This window comes from Platalea leucorodia, assembly GCF_965183815.1.
Source record: "Platalea leucorodia genome assembly, chromosome: 4".
Lineage (NCBI taxonomy): Eukaryota > Metazoa > Chordata > Aves > Pelecaniformes > Threskiornithidae > Platalea > Platalea leucorodia.
Window position 1 is genome coordinate 59,274,897 of NC_138826.1, and position 17,935 is coordinate 59,292,831.

At 39.8% G+C, this 17,935-nt stretch overlaps 1 protein-coding gene across 20 annotated transcripts in view; it reads right to left on the minus strand.

The window, feature by feature from the left end:
- CACNA1C (calcium voltage-gated channel subunit alpha1 C) overlaps positions 1-17,935 on the minus strand; it is a gene marked incomplete at its 5' end in the record, with an annotated part of 481,188 nt that overhangs the window by 146,431 nt on the left and 316,822 nt on the right. For 18 of the 20 annotated variants that reach the window (XM_082309318.1, XM_082309328.1, XM_082309322.1 and 15 more), the window contains one exon: positions 2,275-2,378. In XM_082309318.1, coding sequence (XP_082165444.1) covers positions 2,275-2,378 — 104 coding nt within the window. Of the gene's footprint in view, positions 1-2,274; positions 2,379-2,751; positions 2,856-17,935 lie in introns of all 20 variants that reach the window. The other 2 variants (XM_082309324.1, XM_082309330.1) reach the window with 1 other exon arrangement.

A 17,935-nucleotide genomic window follows, 5' to 3' on the forward strand; every position in this document is an offset into this window, starting at 1 on the left:
CCTACACGACATGCTTGGTGAAGTTCCTGAAATAAATAAATGGGAAGAAATCAGAGATGCCCAGAATGGATGTACAAAGATTCCCAGGAATGCTGCTTTGTATCTACATAGAACAGACAGGTGGATCATCTACATAGATCAGACTAATAGCAATAACAAGTCTCTAAAAAAAAGCTGAGTCTGCAAAGTGAAGACACTTTCCAACTCAGCAGAATTTAGAACTGCTTTAGAAAGTTAATTGTTTAAGAACTGCTTATTTAACCCCCCAAAAATCTGGAACATTTCTCCCATCATTTCTGTTTCGTTGGTTTTTTTTTTTTTTTTTTTTTCATGGATGCAAACTCTGAAGTTTCTTTTTACTTTTCTCCAGTTGGGAAAAATTTTGCAGAAACAGTGCAGCTGTCATAACACTGTGAACACAGCCAGAAAGAGTGACTCACAGCTTAAACAAGGTGAACTTCATCTTTGGTATCAGTTCTCTCTACAGACTGTTTCCATCTCTTACCACTAGCTGTGGTGGTCTAGCTGCAGTATGTCAGGAGGTGGAAGATCTACGCCCCAAAACACTTTCTTGAGTTGAAAAATGAGAGAGAGGAAATTCAATTTTTAATTATGTACAGACACAAATCCAAGCGTGGGTAAATTGAATCAGGACTGCTTCAACAGTATGCACTCCTCAGGGCTGGGGTCACAGGTACTGTTTATCCAACCAGACACTATATAATCTTTAACCACTATCTTATATGGTCCTTGAGTGCACCTATGATACAACAGATCACTTTCCCTCTGTCAGCTGGTCATCCTCCTCCACTACTGCTGGCATCCTTACCTGCTAATCAGAGTATCCATCTGGAGAAACGAGGAGTTTACGTTTTAAAATTGTACCCAGAGTTATCACTCTCCAGATATCCAAACACAGACTATTGCCTCACACTTCATTACTGGGGATATTTTCCTTCTCCAGTTACTGCTTGGAAACCCTTCACTTGCAGCAGTTGTCTTAGCTGCATGTCTCCTTCAACGGAGTAATGAAGATGGTAGTAATACCTCTTGTAGATTTGCTATTACCTGTCTCTTTGCAGGATGGCCAATGGTGGATCTTCTTCTCTGGTCCTGCTACTCCCCCCTCCTATGTTGTTGGCCCAAGTACTGAGGACATAATTTCGGTGAGGCATCAAGTCCTCTCTCCTGCTCAGAGATCATTTTCCCTCTCTTATGATTAAAAGACAGGGGACTTCAGGGCTGCCCACTCAGGCACCAAGTACAGGCTCTGACCAAATTCATTTAGAGCTCTTTAAAGTAGGCAGGATGTTAGAAACAAAGAAAAAGAGGATACATAAAAGTCCTCATGCTGTATTTATCCATGTACATAGAATGGCTGTAGGCACCCAGTCATGCCCAAATATGGAATTAGAAGCCTAATTCTAGGAGATCTTTTTTTAAAAATATTGTGAGGAATGTTTGCTGGCTTGATTCCTCTAATTATGTGGCTCCCCAGTGGCAGTAAAGTTTTTAACTACTGGGGACAATATCAATTGTTTTAAATCAAAGCTACTAAAATGATGCTTTGCAGTGAGGGTTATACTGCAGAACTGAAATACAGCTATATGTCTTAGGGATGCTTAAACACTAGAAGGAATTCTCCTGCTTCTCTGTTCATCCTTAGAAAAAGTTAAAGGGAAATGATCTTTTCTCCCTGCATCATGCTAGGTTTGTAATCCGCACAACAGAGAAGATGTGCTTATTGAAGAAGAAACGTGCCCAAGATGCTCTCCAGGGAAAATAGTCTCCCATTAGGCTGTGCTTTAGAGATACTAAGCAATATGAAAATTTCTCATGTGAGAAGACATAATTTGGCAGGAATCTCATCCCACAAATGTGAAGGGATTTATCTCATGCTCTCATTCCTCCTTCAGTCCCACTGACTCTTCCAGAGATTTTACTATAACCCCCTTCTTCTATGGTGAATGGTATGCTTTGCCCACAGGGGAGCATAGTGTTGTCCTCTTCCCACAGAGCACAGGCAGAGGTTTTAGGGAGAGGAACACGTTATAGGCAGAGTTGTCTCATATTGTTTTGATTTAGTCAAAAGCCTCCTTCTATGCCATTAGGAATGCCATATTTTGCTACTGGCACAGCAATAGCCTAGGCCTTCTATTAATGTTCCTGAAATCAACCCACCACTGCCCGTTGTTTTGGTAACCAGAGAGTAGGAATAGAAATACAAATTTTCAAAAATAAACAATAATAAAACATTTTCCTGGTACTGCTTACCCGCTAAGTACACCGAGAACCAAGTTAAGTACAAAAAATGACCCTATGATGATTAGTGTAACAAAATAGATCCAGGGCCAGTCCCTTCCTATGGCATCATTGACCTGGAAGAGTGGAATGATAATTAGTGAGACAAGCTCAGATTCTGAGCACTGCAAGGCTCCAGCCAAAGAGATCCCAAGTCACCAGCAGTAAGATTTTTTAATAGCCATTTTTTTTGAAATTTATGACAGGTTAACATTAGCGATTTTGAATGCCCTGAAGTTGAATTGCTTTGTCAGAGAATAACACCTCTTTTGTTACCTGTCTTATTTGCAATGTTTGAACATTTTGTCAAAATATTTGAGAGCTGATGTGAAGCTTCCTTGGATTCAGATTTTTAATCCCTCTGAAAGAATCCTGGTGACAGGGAAGAACCCTTATTATGGAGTCTTGCCCTGTAGCATTGGAAAAAGGACACCAAAACTGTCAGCTTACCCGCTCAACACACCAAGAACCAGATTTAGAACGAAAAAGGATCCAAAGATGACCAGACTGACAAAATACACCCATGGTAACTCATAGCCCATAGCGTCCTGCATCTGGAAAGACGAAGGAAAGTTAGAAGACAGAGAGGGAAAGCAGAAATGATCAGGCAAAGGAACAGATGGAAAGGTTTGTAAACAGAGCCTGTGGTTGGTTTACACATAATCATAACAAGTGTTTCTGTATGTTCTTTCTGATGTGACCACTTCTTTGATTGCTTTTTTCCTCTAGCTGTTTCCTTACAGACAGTGATTAATATAGGCTGAGATATAACCATGTGCCACAACAGCACTTCTTTGGATGCTCAGAGTTGCAGACAGTCACTTTCTGGTGTTTACCCACAGCACCACAAGGGTCCATCTGATGACTTCTAAACTTCTATTCTAACCACCGCACATATGTATGACTCTTTGCTGCCAGTGAAAATATTGCTAGGTTTTGCTAAGCATTGCCAGAGCGTGTTGTCAGATCACGTTTACTTCCCATATGTAGCGCAGGTACCTGTACCTCCGACAGAAGCATGTAGTAACTGTGGGCAAATACTGATCTTTCCCTGGCAAAGCTCTGGTAATCTTCACAGTTTGCCACAGTGAGGGCAGTCTCTTTATGCTTTTGAGGAATGTCCTTTCAAGGCCCACCATGTTCTGACCTGGTCAAAGTGTTTTCTAAAGCTTTCTCACAACCTTCCTTTCTCTCCTGGAAGGATAAATCTGTCCTTCAAAATGTGATTCGTACACAACTTCAGAGACTTTGAGACTATAAACTGAATGACATGAGCATAGATCTGGCTTTCATACTACGATAAGAATCTGCAAATGAAGCAGGCAGACTATTGTTTTAGCACCAGAACCTGTATGATGTGTAGAGCAACTCTAGCACATAATAAGATATTGTATATATTCTAAAAGCATCTAGTACATAAACACAATTTTATCTTGAAATCTCCTTCAAAGTTCAAAATTTTGGAAAGTTGCTGGATACTTTAATAGAATCTCACTTTCATGATGGTATCAAAAATATCAGTCCCTTCTTCTTTACTTTTCATAAACACTTATCTCCTGAGCCAGACATAGCATCATTAAAGAAACAGATGGTGGTTAACATTTTCAGGAGCACTAATATGATTTATGAATGTAAATTGCAGACTTAAAAGTACCTAAAGGCATAAAGCAGCCCAGGTTCCTTTGTTTTCCGTGCTTCCGAAAATTTTATCTTATGTTGTCCTCTCCTTCCAGGAAAACACCCTCTCCTTTGCAACCTAAGCATTTGTTGTGATCACAGAAGAAATATTCTTCCATACATGGGCACCAAGACACACTTCAGGGGAAGCAATCTGACTCAAGATTCATAACAACTCAGGAAAGGAATTTCAGACCTTCAGTAAGACAAGGCAGGAGAGTAACACTAATATAATCAGTTCTTTGCGGATGGAAGTCCATTATCCATTTTTCTTTCAAAGTACAGCCACTAAAGTCCTTGTCTGGCAATAGTCCACAGTCAATGGGCCGATCCAGAACTCTATCTCAGGGCTCCTTCAGTTTCAACTGAACTGAAGTAGACTCATTAAAAAAATAAGCTCAAAATGTGCCTCTGTGAGAACAGTTCATCAGCTCCTTCCTCACAGGATTAATATATTTGGTGGTCAGAAGAGAGTTCCTGAACACCTCTCTTCAGTAATCCAGGAGTCCCTCTACCATTCCCTAAGTATATTCAGTTTCCCTTTGAATACTTTTGTAGAATTGTTCAGTTAGTTTCTAAATAATACTAATTATTCTTTATGTTTGCAAGCCGTATTTCATCCCACATGACCAAAAAGTAGACACCTCTGGTGTGAAACATCAGTGCTTTAAAGAGAACAAAACATCATAGTACATAAAGATAGAAGCAAATATTCACCTGAAATCATAGTGGAGAAATCAGGCAGGCAAAACGTAACTACCCAACTGGAATTAAGTAAGGAAATGAGACTTAACATCCTCTCTCTTCTACAAAGAACACCACTATCTATATAAAGCAATCCACACAAACAATAAGTATGGATGACTTTGAAAAACTGCCATAAGAATTTACCAGTGCAGGCACAATGATGACTTGACTTCCCTCTAATTATGATGGATGGTGATTAAAAAAGCTTCAGCTGTACGGTATTTATCTATCAACAGGGTTGTTTTCATCAGCTGGGAAAGTCAGCTGGAAAAGTAGAACTTCTCAAAGCTGTGGTACAAGTGAATCCTAAATAGCAAATGCCAGGGTATCGGGTACAGAATTCTGGTGCCTGTCCTTTTGTACTACTCTGGCATGAAGAAATTTCCAGATGGTAAGAAGCTTCCATCGTGGCCTGGTAAAGTACATAACTAGAGTATAGCGTACTCTGGCTATTCCCAATGCCTGCACGATTGCATAACGATTGTACCAGCTAACATCAGCACAAACTAGTCATGAAAAATAGACCTACATTCTGGTATAGCAGAGCATTTGGGACTTCTCAGACTGAACATTCAGGAGGTTAGCTTTTCATCTCCTTTTTATTGCCCAGTCATATGCGTAATGGAGAAGCTGAGAGGAAGAGACAGTGACAGTTTCTCAAGTGAAGAGAACCCATCGGTATCTGAGTACTTACTGTCTCTCTGTTGTTGGACTCCCTATGTTTGGTGCTCTCTCATCTAATTTTCTTTAGTAGAAGGTGAGATTATTCCATACATTGTGGGACTGAGCCACAGGTAACAGGAATGTATGTTATATGTTGATATAACATTAGGTATTCGGTAAATTATGTTAAAAAACCCCTTTGACAAGGAGACAGTACATTGTGAGCTTACTATTTGCTCTTGAAAAACGTCTGCAGGAGAAATGCAGACATATAGGCTGCTTGGCAGAAGTTGGGGGAAAAAAAAGAAATAGACTTACTCAAAACAGCAACAGCAACAGCAACGTATCAACATTTAAGAAGTATTAAGTTCTTGGCTAAGATTGTATCCTTCCAAATATCTGGAAATGCTTCCTCCAAAATGGAAGTATCCTGGAAGTCCAGGACGGACTGTCTTCAATTGAACAATGCTCCCATGCAGTTATCACTAAAAAACTTGCACCTGTGTTTGAAACGGCTTCCTGGAAACTTATCATCATTCTGCAAATATGTAGCTATTAATCATGTGTGTATGCATACGCGTGTCCTGTTGACTGCAGCTGGAGGCTTTCACTTGCAAGCATAACTTAGGTGGTAGAGCTGATTTTTCTAATTATGCTATTGAAGTGGAGAAGCTGCAGAGGGTCATGACAAGACCAGAAGGAGTGTTACCTTTGGTACACTACTGAGTGCAGAAAACGAGGTCTGCAAAACATATTTTGTACTGTTGTCTACAGTGAACAGAAAAGGGTTCAGTTATAGGTTACCTCTCTAGGACAGACAGTAGAACTCCAGCACTCTGGTCACTGAGTGTACTACTTCTCCTCAAGTGTTTACTATTAACTATGCAAATCTCAACAGAAAAGGTGGATCATCTTCTAAATTTACAGTTCTGAACAAAGACTATCAGCCAGTGTAGGTCTGAATTATAATATTCCAGCTACAGTAGTCAAGATGATTGCAACTTGATGTCAACTTGAGCATGTATGGGACAATTGTTAGGTCAGCTGGAAGCACAGCATTGGTGGGAATCTACAGATTGTAGTTTATAGAAATAATTCCGCTTTCTGAGTCAAACTGCCTGACCTTTCACAGCTCACATCTCAACACTCACATCTGGCTACTCGCAACAGTGACAAAGTTGGTACATTTCTGAACATTAATGCCTCATCTCTCAGAGATAAGGATCTTAGATTGCTTCTCATGATTTGCTACATACCCTCTCTGGCACTGTGGGGACATCATTTTGGCTCACTATGCTTCAGCTTCCCAATTTGCAAAGTGGGATATTACCTGGCCTCACTGGGTACTGTCAAAGAAACCACTCAGCATCATGACAAAAAGAGAGTATTTAAGCATATTTGAGGTCTGATGGATCTTGTGTACTGGGGAAGAGCTCTTCCTTTCCCAAGCATTCTTAATTGCTATCATGACTACAGCATTTCAATATCCAATTGAAGGCTTTTCTCTCAATGATACAGATAATCTCCTAGAAATAGCACCAGGATTTTTAATTCTGTAGCTTGCTGATCACAATTACAACCAGCAGTTTCCACAGGGGCCAAGGAATAAAAGTCTATTTATCTCTATAAATAGACCTTTGTGCCTATGTCTTCTGGTTTTTCAGAAGACAAAGGTGAAGACACAGTGGTAAAGCCACAGGAGATATGCATGCTTCACTTGCTTAGAGATTTTTTTTTTTTTCCCCACGGATAATAGTCTGGTACATTTTGCAAGTATCTCATTCACTACACAGGCAACATAGTTCAAAGATAATGTTAGAGGCATATTATCTATTAAAATAAAGGTTGAGCATCACCAAGCACATAGTGGAGGTCTTTCAGTCACTTAATGGGAGGGGTAGTAGCAAATTCTGCTGACTTTACAGTTCACACACCCACACCCTGACACTTTGTGCCAAACGTCTTTCAAAAATAACTGAAAGTTACAGGAGAAGTTTAATCCATCATAGAAGGGCAGCTGTCACTGGAAAGCAGCAAGCTGAAGAAAAAAAAAAAAATGAAGTCTGTCTTGTTCAGTGCACAATACTGGAGAGTTGCAGCTTAGTGGAAAGTAAGTTAGCTAGGACTCCAGGGCTAGGCTTCTATTACTTGAATAAATTGCTAATTGATTTCTAATGACTATAGAATGTTATGATAGCCTTTTTCAAACACAAGTCAAGTGCTTCAAGTATTCTATAATGAAGTGTATAACCTTTCACAGAATAACATTAATCAAGAGGAGCAGAGTACTCAATAAAATTAAAGGGCAGTAAATTTGGAAATTTTGTGTAGAAATTCTATTTTATGCAGCCTATCTGTGGAATTCACTGCCTCAGGAAATGATCTAGCCAAACGTAACGGTTATGGCCAGTAGCAAAATCGCTAGTTGAAACCAAGTCTTTCTTGTAACAATATAAAATTGGAGAATATTGGGAGCAGGAGACAGCAGAGAGAAGAGGTAACAATTGTCAATGAATATATCTTCCTGCTTGAAGCCTTCATTTTGAAAACCATCTTTTTCAGGAAAATTATTTAAGCACCTTCATAACTTTAAGGATGCGTAGAAGTGATTTCCTCAGCTTAGATCAAAGATCAAATGGTAGCCTACTGGCAGGCATGGCTCAGTTGATACATAAAGGGCCATGCATATACTAATGTGGGATTTAGATATTTATCATTGATCAATTACAAAGTAAAGAGATTTAGATTAAAACATAAATTTTCCTTTTCCACTCCCTCTTTCCTTCTCTTCCCATGAATATCTGGGTGAATGCATTTCATTCACACATACGCTCATGGAACTACAACTTTAGACTCTGCTTAAACAACGCTAGAAACTTTTTTTATAGGATGATGCACTGTTTTGCACTGTGAGGGAAAAATGTTTCCTCCCAAATTTTTTAGTCAGAACTCAGGTACAAAAACAATTAAAATAAACGGGAAGTTCCAGAGGATGGAACTTCACCCTTCACAGCTATGGCTGTGTTGACAATTTTAAAGAAAAAAAAAAAAATTCTACATTATAGACAGTCAGTAAATCCTACATCTTGGGCAAGGGCTATGTGGCCTAGAAAGGAAAGTACTCCTACTCTTCTATTATTTCTTTGGCTTCCATTATATCTTCACACTGCTTTCATGATAGTTAAAGCTTTGCTTTGTTTCTGAAACTTCACAGACTGACTAAAATGTTTTGCATCCATACAATCAGTGAACAAAAAAGGTCTCATAAAACCAATGTAACACTTCAGAAGTAACTAAGGTGGGGTGAATTTCCCAGAAAACGTCTGGATAAATTTGTCCAGTGAAGAAGCAAAACTTTGAAAGATTCATTTTTCTACCTTTCCTCATGCTAGATATATTACATCAGCAGAAATAGCTGAGGAACAAAATATTCATCCCAAATGCGAAAAAGGATATTGCTGGCAGTTCCTAAGAACATCCAGCTAACAACTGCAACTGGCAATAGCATGATTTTTGAGGCTGCTCTGCAAACAAAAAATAAACTATTCGTTCAACGAATCATTCTCTTCTGGTTAACTTCTCAACCGCAGAGCTGATTTGGGCTATAAGAACACCTTGGCTCTGCAGTACTTGCAGTCTTTGCCTTGAAAGTTCTTGCTAGTAGTCAGAGCAGGCAGAGGACTTGTGATGTGAGGGTTTGACTCCTTTCTTTCTCTTGACGACTTCTCCTTAGAGATCTAAGACATCTGACAACTCTCTCTTTAGGGGTCATGCTCTTAAACAACTCATAGGCAGGTAATTGGACTGTGAGTATTGAGACCATGACACAAATAAACCAACCCCTAAACATGCAAAAATTTAGTATTGTTGGTTAGCTCTGGTAATAAATCCTGCACATTGTATTTTTCTCTGATCTCTAAACAGTACACTGCTTATGTTATACTGGTTTTTTATGTAATACTTGTGATAAATATATTAATTATGCATTTTGCAACTTATTGTAAGCCCAACTGCTCTTAATATTGCTTTTAACAAGGAAATTACTCATTGTTATTCACGATTTCTAACTTTTTCACAAAGCTATAAATGTTTAAGAGAAGCCTCAGAAAGATTTCAATGAGGTGACACAGAACTAAAGGTACAGTAAAAAGGGGCACAGTACTAAAATTGACTTTCTATGTGTGTTGGGCACCATAAGCACCTTTTCCAACTTGTGGGGCAAACTATGAGATTGCTTCTTTAGCACTGAATTCCTACACATCCTGAATCTGCTGATTTGTTTGAAGCCTGAATGGTGTGAGGCTGCTGCATGTCATGTCAATAAAGACATGAAAAAACCACATTTTTGCTTGAGAAATTCCTGGCTGGTCTCCACATACACCTCAAGTAAGTCTATACGCAGTATGTACCCATCTGACTTCACCATTCACAGAAGGAGCAAGAAAAGGACCATATTTCTTATTACCCATCATATGTTCTTAAAGCTGGATTTAGACTTAGTGCATTATTATCCTAAGGATGAAGATTCCATCTCGCAGATCCTTCAATATTTAAAATCTAATTAGTTGTCTTTGCTTGGTTGGTTTTTAATCCAATACTCATGTATGTGCCTAATTTAAGGCATATGAATAATTCCATTGAAGTCAATGGTCAATATTATTGTTACCAGCAGAAATGAACTGATATGCATAAGTGCTTTGCTTGAATGGGATGGGGCACAGGTTGGGAGAAATAAATGAGGAGGAGCTCATTTTCTGAAATTCCCTGGGAAAAATTAGAAGTTTAATGTACATGGTGACTAAAAAGTGACAAAAAGATTTAAGCATTTCAGTCTAGACATTGTAGTGCATCATGAGAAGTATTGTAATTTATCTTGTCAACCTGAAATACTCTTTCAGCCTTCCTGAGTTTTTAAGTGATAAGGAATGGGAATTTAAGGTCTCAGAGCTGACTCAAGGCAAAAGGACAGAGATGGGTGTAAAAAAATACAAAACTCCAAACCTTGTAATTAGCAAAAATATAAGAACTAAAATAAACTAGACTTACTTTTATGGACTTAGGAACAATGGAGTAAAATTGCTTCTGGATGGCTTAAAATATAAGGAAAGATCTCCAGATGCCTTTGCTCTTATTCTGTGTAGAATTTCTTTCTAAGCATCAACATTCTAATAGTCTTAAAGGGACTCCAAGCCACGGTTGCTCCTTATGACTGTTCTGAAATACTCTGCGTTTTGTAGCTGGCACTATCAGATGGATGCAAAGGAGAGACTGAAGAGTTCAACCCAGCTTCAGTCTGAACTGGTGACACTCAAAGGAAGGAGCAGCACTTGATCAGTTGCTCCTGTCAAAAATTATTTGACAATCACATTTATTTTTAAGTACTGAAGGAGAAGGCAAATTTTAAGCTCAGTTCTTCTCGCCAAGCACTTATTTTTAAGGGTCTTCTTACCGTGTTACCTCAATTATAGAATTTTACAAATTCCTTATGTGCATTCTATATGTACATATAGACATCTATAACCTTTTTTTCAGGGTGTCTTCAGGAGAAAGGCAAGACAGAGCTGGATGAAGACAAGTGTACAGGGATCACGAACCAGGGCAGAGAATGCTCCAGACAGGTTATTCTGCTATACGGTCACAGTAGGATAAAAGCAAATAATGTAGGTGAGTTTCATCGTACATGGGCAGTGGGAAGAATAATATGATTCCTATGTGTACCTTGGTTCCCCAAATATTCTGTATGCTCTGTAGTGATGTAAAGAAAAAATTAAAACTCCACTCTGAGTTAGAAATATTGGCAATTTGTACAGAACTCTCTGCAGGAGCTAAATGGAGCCATTAACTGAGAAAGGACTGCCTCGATAAGGACAACAGAAACATCAAGGGAGGAGATTAATCTGCAACAGAGAACCCTTGAAAAAGAATCAAAGAAACTGCAGCAATGGAGGATGAGTCCAGAAGACAGAAGGGGAAGGGGGCAGACAGATCTGAGAAGATGGAGTCTGCAGAGGTTGCTTCTTCACCTCTGCTAACAAAGACTATGTTGAATCTGCTGTAGATGTCCTCACCCAAGGACACCTGCTCTGATCCAGGTGAACCATAATTCCTGGTTTATTTTAGAAAAACTTTGGGTATAGCTGTAGTTCATTGCTATGCTGCCTGATCTCCCTGACAAGAGGGTGAAGTCTCCAGAACTGACCAAGCTTTCCACACAGCACTAGAGAGAAGACAAGTGAAAGCAGTGCTGGGCTCAACCTCAGAGTCGTGAGAGCACACACTCCTGCAAAAGATACACAGTGACTGGCATGAACTTCTTGGGGAGACACTGTAAAGGCAGGAGTCCTGCAGAAGAACCCTACCAGGCTGCTGAAACCTATGCAAGAACACAGCTAGAGCAGAGATACAGAAGCACTGCCTTATAACCATGTCAGCTGCTTGATGGCAAAGTGAAAACACATAAAATAGTTGTTTGAGCTTCTCTGAAACTATGCAATCACAGTGGAATGCCATTTTGCTGTTAAATGAACACCCTTCAATGAAGAACACATAAAAGATTTGAAGCAAACTGTATTTGCTTTTTGTTGCATACAGTATGCGGGAAGTGCATTGCTACCAGTAGAATTTGCCAAGCTTATTTCTTTATAACAGCACTGAGTCATATTCTCATCGCTCCTGAAATACTGGCCCCACCTTTTCAAGGATACACTTTCTCAGCTAGGAAAGACTGTATAAAGTCTGAGACATATAAAAAAACCCAACTTTCAACCACCTAGCTCTGGATTACTGATACTATATGCTGACAGTGAATCCTTCCACTGTGTTTTTTAGCCCACGGTATATAACCACTGGACTCCACAACATTATTTCATTCTTTAGTGAAGTTCTATATTCATATTTCAGCTGTTTTCAATTTGGGTGCACATTGGTTTTTGCAGTCAGCTGTTCTTTAACAGACTGAGCTATTATGGGAAATATAAGGTCTCTGTCTGAGAGTGGGAAGAGAATTAAAACGTGTATTCAAATACCAGCAGGTCAGAATGTCTGTGGCACACAATGATTGCGCTGAACTGTTTTTTCCACTGCAAGCTATTTCTGTTGAAAATGCTTACTGATCCCATACTTCTACAGCACGGTAGTTTGTGCTTGCTGGAGAGGTAGGGGGACAATATTGACTTGGATGTATTTACTACTGTCTTAATTAAATCTGTAATTTTAAATGGCCTTCACACAAGTTTACTGTACAACTTCAACTGACAGCAAAGGCCACTGGCATTTGACTTCACAATTTTCATTTCAAAATAGAGGAAAAAAAGTTAGGCTCTCCCTTGACTTAAAGAAAACAGCAGTGTTACTGGGTTTTGTTCTTGAAAAGTTGCAACATTTATTAGCACTAGTAATGTTCCAAATGGACATGGCTTACCATGGCAAATTAACTATCTGAAAATTGGATTTTGCTGACAAAATCTCAGCATATTAAATTTTGTTAGTGCAAGGACCACTGGGAAATTCCTATAGTCAACTATACTAGGGGAGGGAAACCAGAAATAATCAGGAAGCTACCATTTACACCTCCTCCCATCCCACCTGTACTCTTTATGCTTTCTTATGGGACTTCTCAATTTTTCTGTGAAAACTGGAGGGGGCTACGTACCTCTGCAGCATGTTTGGCAATACAGGGATTCTGAACTCCCACTGAAAACATTAGTTACACAGCGAGAATTCCTTACATCAAAGACAAATTCTGAGCTCCAATAAGCCTCCTGCTTTGCCACCTCACTCTCTTTCTCCAGGTTTAATACGTAAAAGAGTAAAAAATAATTAAATGTATTTCAATTCAGTTTAGCATAGAACACGTTACCCAAAAATGAAATACTGATATTCATTTATTGCTAAGTGATAAAGCAACTGACATTTTAGAGTGTGCTGGAACAGTTGCACCTTGAGGATGTAAATAATTCCCTCTAAACTATTCCCTCAAAAGTGTTTATTTGTTTGGGGTTTGTTTTTTCCAGTGGTGGCTCAGGTCACTCACTGTCTTCATTGAGGCTGACTGTGTCATACAGACTAGCTGGGAAAGAAGAGGCCATACACTGACCCAGGCAGAGCTCTTAAAGACACCAGGCCCAGACTGAGCAGGTCTTCAGGACTTGCCACAAACACGGCCTGGAATCTAGTACACCAAGCCCTTGCTCTCGATCCATTCTGCTTTTTGATACAGATGGCTGACAGACCATTTTCCCTACCTCTTTCCTACTCAACAGCTAACTTCAATAGTGACATTACTTTTGCCTTCTTATTACACTACTCTTGGTTCCTGAACCTGAAGATCTACTTAAAGGAGGTTCATGTCATTGATCCATCTGCAGCGTTCTGCCAAAGTCAGGTCCCTAATACAGGTAACAGCACCCATTAAGGCTCTCCGTTCTCTCACATGACCAATTACATGAGTGGGTTAGCTTGTTGGGTGAATTTGCAATTTGCAGAAACACCACGTAGCGACCTCCAAAAATTATTTGGACTCGTGCGACTTAATCAGGATTTGAATTCAGGCCTCCAGAGACAAAAGTCACAGAGCTTTATGTGAGTTGCTTTGTTCCTATGTAAGTGTGTATAGCTTTTTTTCCCTTTAAAAGGAAAAGGTTGATCTTTGAAAAAGTCCAAAAGCCCCAAGGCTATTTAGCCACAGGGCTGATAGTTCTTTCATTACAGCAGTTCCATCTCTTACTGCTGCTCAGTTATTTAAAAACCTTTCATCTTTTAAAGGCTTTGGAAATTCACTCCAAAAGAATGAAGTGCTAATTTCAAGCATGAAAATACCCCCTAGGATGGTGGGTTTCCAAATCTAAAGATTTCATTTCATCTTAGAATTCTGGGCTTTCCCTTCCTGTCTCTGTTTATTTTGTATTTACATTTGCACAGCTGATTATCCAGAAAGGATTTGCTGCCTGTTTTACTGTATTGCTGTTTTATAGCTGCTTCTATTTATCTCAGTGCAGACGGATAGCAAATTCTACCACAAGTATATCAGAACAGCACTGATTGCTGCATGCGCAGGAATACACAAGCACATAGTGTTCGTAGATTTACATAGTCAATTAAGTCCTTACAAATAAAGATAATGAAAAACAGTACTGTAAGCTGTAAGTAATCACTACCTTCTTTACTAAGTGGAGGCATGACTGTTGATTCTTTTTTCGCACTTGATCAGTATATCCCAGTTTCCTTTGTAGCCAGTTCCCAATCTATGATATTCCTAGAAATCCATTCTACATTGTAGATGATGAAGCCTGCTTTCAGTTGTGAAATCACACCCAAAAGTATCAAATAAAACGTACAATATCTAGAACTCATAGCACACAGCTAATAAACCTTCATCTTACAGGCACACTAGCTACTCACAGATATTGTATAAGCACCAGAGGTTCACTGGAGAAACTACTATCAAAGAGCCTGAATGAGGTGCAACTGCATTATCAACAGACAAGACTGCCCCTTCACTTTTTCTTGTGAGTCTTATCAGCAACACCAAGTAGGCAAATTCAGCATGATGTCCAGGACTGATTTCTTCTAGATATGCTTTAAAAATCCACAGTGTGGGTGTTCTGTGGTAAATATTCCCCTGATTGAGTCCTAAACTCTTAATTTTCTACTTCTGGTCACCTTGTATCTTTAGGGACATGTGCCCAATATTGTTCTGAGGCCTCCAATTTGGGTGCAGTTCAGAGGATTGGAGTTAGAAGGAGACAGCTCTAAAGGAGGCCACGGGTGCAGCTAAACTATACATTTATGATGGTATGACCACCCATCATACTGAGCCCTCAAGTCCTGCTCAGGCAGAAATCCCACTGAAATCAATGACTAAAGCCAATATTACTGGACCAATTCTCTTTGTAGGCAGGACTGTAAGATTGGTGAGGGATTAGTTATATTGCCCTTTGTCCTGAAAACAAGATGTTGAAATAAATTAAACTGAAAATAAACATGAGTGTTATAAATAGTCAGTTCTAGAGCCACCACTTGTGTTCTGACCTTGGGCATACTTGCCAGTCTTTTTCTTTCCCAGGGTCTAGATAATGAACCAAAGTCTATTATTTGTGAATCTGTCTAGTGGATATGGGTCCAAACTTAACAACTCTGAAGACGATTGTTTCAGAACACAACAATCATCAGTTCTTGAAAAACTGGTAGTAAGGCCCAAGCAGTGCACCCACAAACAGCAGCACTCAAAATCCTACATCATATAGAAGTGTCCCAGTAGCTTAGCTCTTAATTTTATAGCTCTGGGATCAAAGATTAAAGACTAAAGACAAGGAAGGTCTCTGTGGTGATTAGACAGCAGCAATTAGGGAAAAGACTAAGGAAGAACAAAAGAAGAAAGAAGAGAGAAAGGGCAAGAGAAAGACAGGGCTATTAAAGAGGTCCTTCCCACGCAGGAGCACTGGGCAGAGGGTCTCTATTAACACCTTCCCATAACCAACCCGAAGAACCTTATTTTTAATGGAGAGTTTCTTCCATATAGAGGAAGAGGGCTGAGAGCTCCGAAGTTGAGGTCTGAAGGGCTCACGAAAATTTCATTTCACACAATAAGTGCCTATTTTGCGTTGAACAAATGTTCAGCAGCAGGTTTTTGTGGCAGGTGGCCACCAGCAAGTCACTGCTGTTCCTCGCTTTCAAGGCAGCAGAACAGGCAACTGTGACAGTTGCATGCACAGTTGTTAATGAGAAAAAGGAAAACAGATTTAGGTCAGCATGTTTGCAAATTAGGTGTGGACACTGCTTGTTCATTGCATGAATGCTGTGGCCCTTCAGTGCTCTGAACTATGGGCCCTCTCCCCTTACCCACCACTGTTACAGCAGATGGAGATGAAATAACCTCTGCAGTCACAGAGATGGGTTGCTCATACTTGCGTGCTTATTCTTTGTAAATTTTTCACATCCATGCAAAACCCTGCCAAAAAGATGATTAAAAAACCTCGACCCCACAACAATAAAAGCCCAGCATTTTCTTGGAGGGGTGGGGGTGGATGGGGAATAAACACCATGGAAACATGTAGACAGATATATTCTTAGAATCAGATCATTCTCTTGTGTGGAAAGCCTTACTAATTCAAGCCTAAGTGCTGCAAGAATAAAGGGTTAGAAGGAAAAACACAGCTGGCGAAAATTGGGGGTTGCAGCTCTGTGTTTAATGTCTTCCACTTTGTGGCAATATCTCTGTATTCCTCACAACATCTTCCTCATTGGCTGCAACAGGCTGTGGGGGGATGAGAAAAGCTCACAAGAGATGTCAATGCTGCCAGAAAAGTAAATTATATCTGTTGTCCAGTTTGTTCCGTTTTGATTTCATGATGGGAATTGTAAGGGTGACTGTGAGTTCCAGTTTCAAGCTCATTTAGTGGCTCTTGAAAGTATGATCTCACAGATTCAGAGATGGAATGATCTTCCAGGACAGCCTGTCTAACCCACTGAGTCTATGTATGCTACTCTATGCTGTCCTTGGGGATGTGATGCTTCTGAATGTTTCCACTGATTCAATCTTACTATGTTGTGGCTCTCATTACATTGTGGTGGCTCTACTGCACTGTTTTAGACTACTAAAACGTTTTCTTGCCTAGGGACTGGGCAAGCCTACCAAGGATTGTTCAGTTAAATTTCAGGGAGTCAACTTATTATGTGCCAGTTCAGGCATCTCTTCCAGGGACAGGTTAGTGCCCTGGATCTCACCCAGACCTGGCTTTAGTCCATCTAGAATAATACCACACTCTTCAGTTTACAGTTAGAGCCTTGAGGTAAACTGTCCCTGGAGGCAGTGCATGTTATTTTCAGAGACTCAACCAAGTATTCTGAAGCGTTGTCCAAATGACATGGGACGAAGCCAACACTCCAAAAACAATGGCAGGCTCAAGGCTGCTCGTTATTAATAATCATCAAGCAGATCAAGTAGAATTATTTGATCCTAGAATTCAACCTGTAATGGGCAAGCTGTACACAGAACATCTCAAGACCAGGTTCTCCACTACCCAGCAGTAGGAATAGCCCAATGCAACAACGTATGGTTGCGTTTTGCACTTGCTCTGCACTCTGTTTTCATTTCTATACATGATTGTTTAGATGCAGGGGAGTGGAGAGACCAGGCACGTAAAACTGAGGCTGCAGTGGGCAGTTTTGCATGCAGTGTCACAGGGCTCCAGCTGCAGAAAGCAGATTTCACACAAAGATGAAAGCCTTTCTAGAGACAGGGCACTGTCCGAATTGTATTTAACTCAGAAGTGAAGCTTCCCCTGAAGGACAGTAACAAACTGATTAAAAATAATTAAAAAGAAGCCCCATTAGGGAAGGTTGAAAGAACTGAATCTGCTCAGATTAGAAAGAGATTAAGGGAAGACAACAAATGCCTACAAATACTTAAACAGGATGTTACAAACTGCTCAAGGATTATTTTTTCTCCTTAGTCAACAAGGCAATAAGAAATAATGGACTGCAGCAGAGACTAATTACAAAATACCAAATGACTCAATTTGTAACATTTGGATTTGCATCTGCTGCT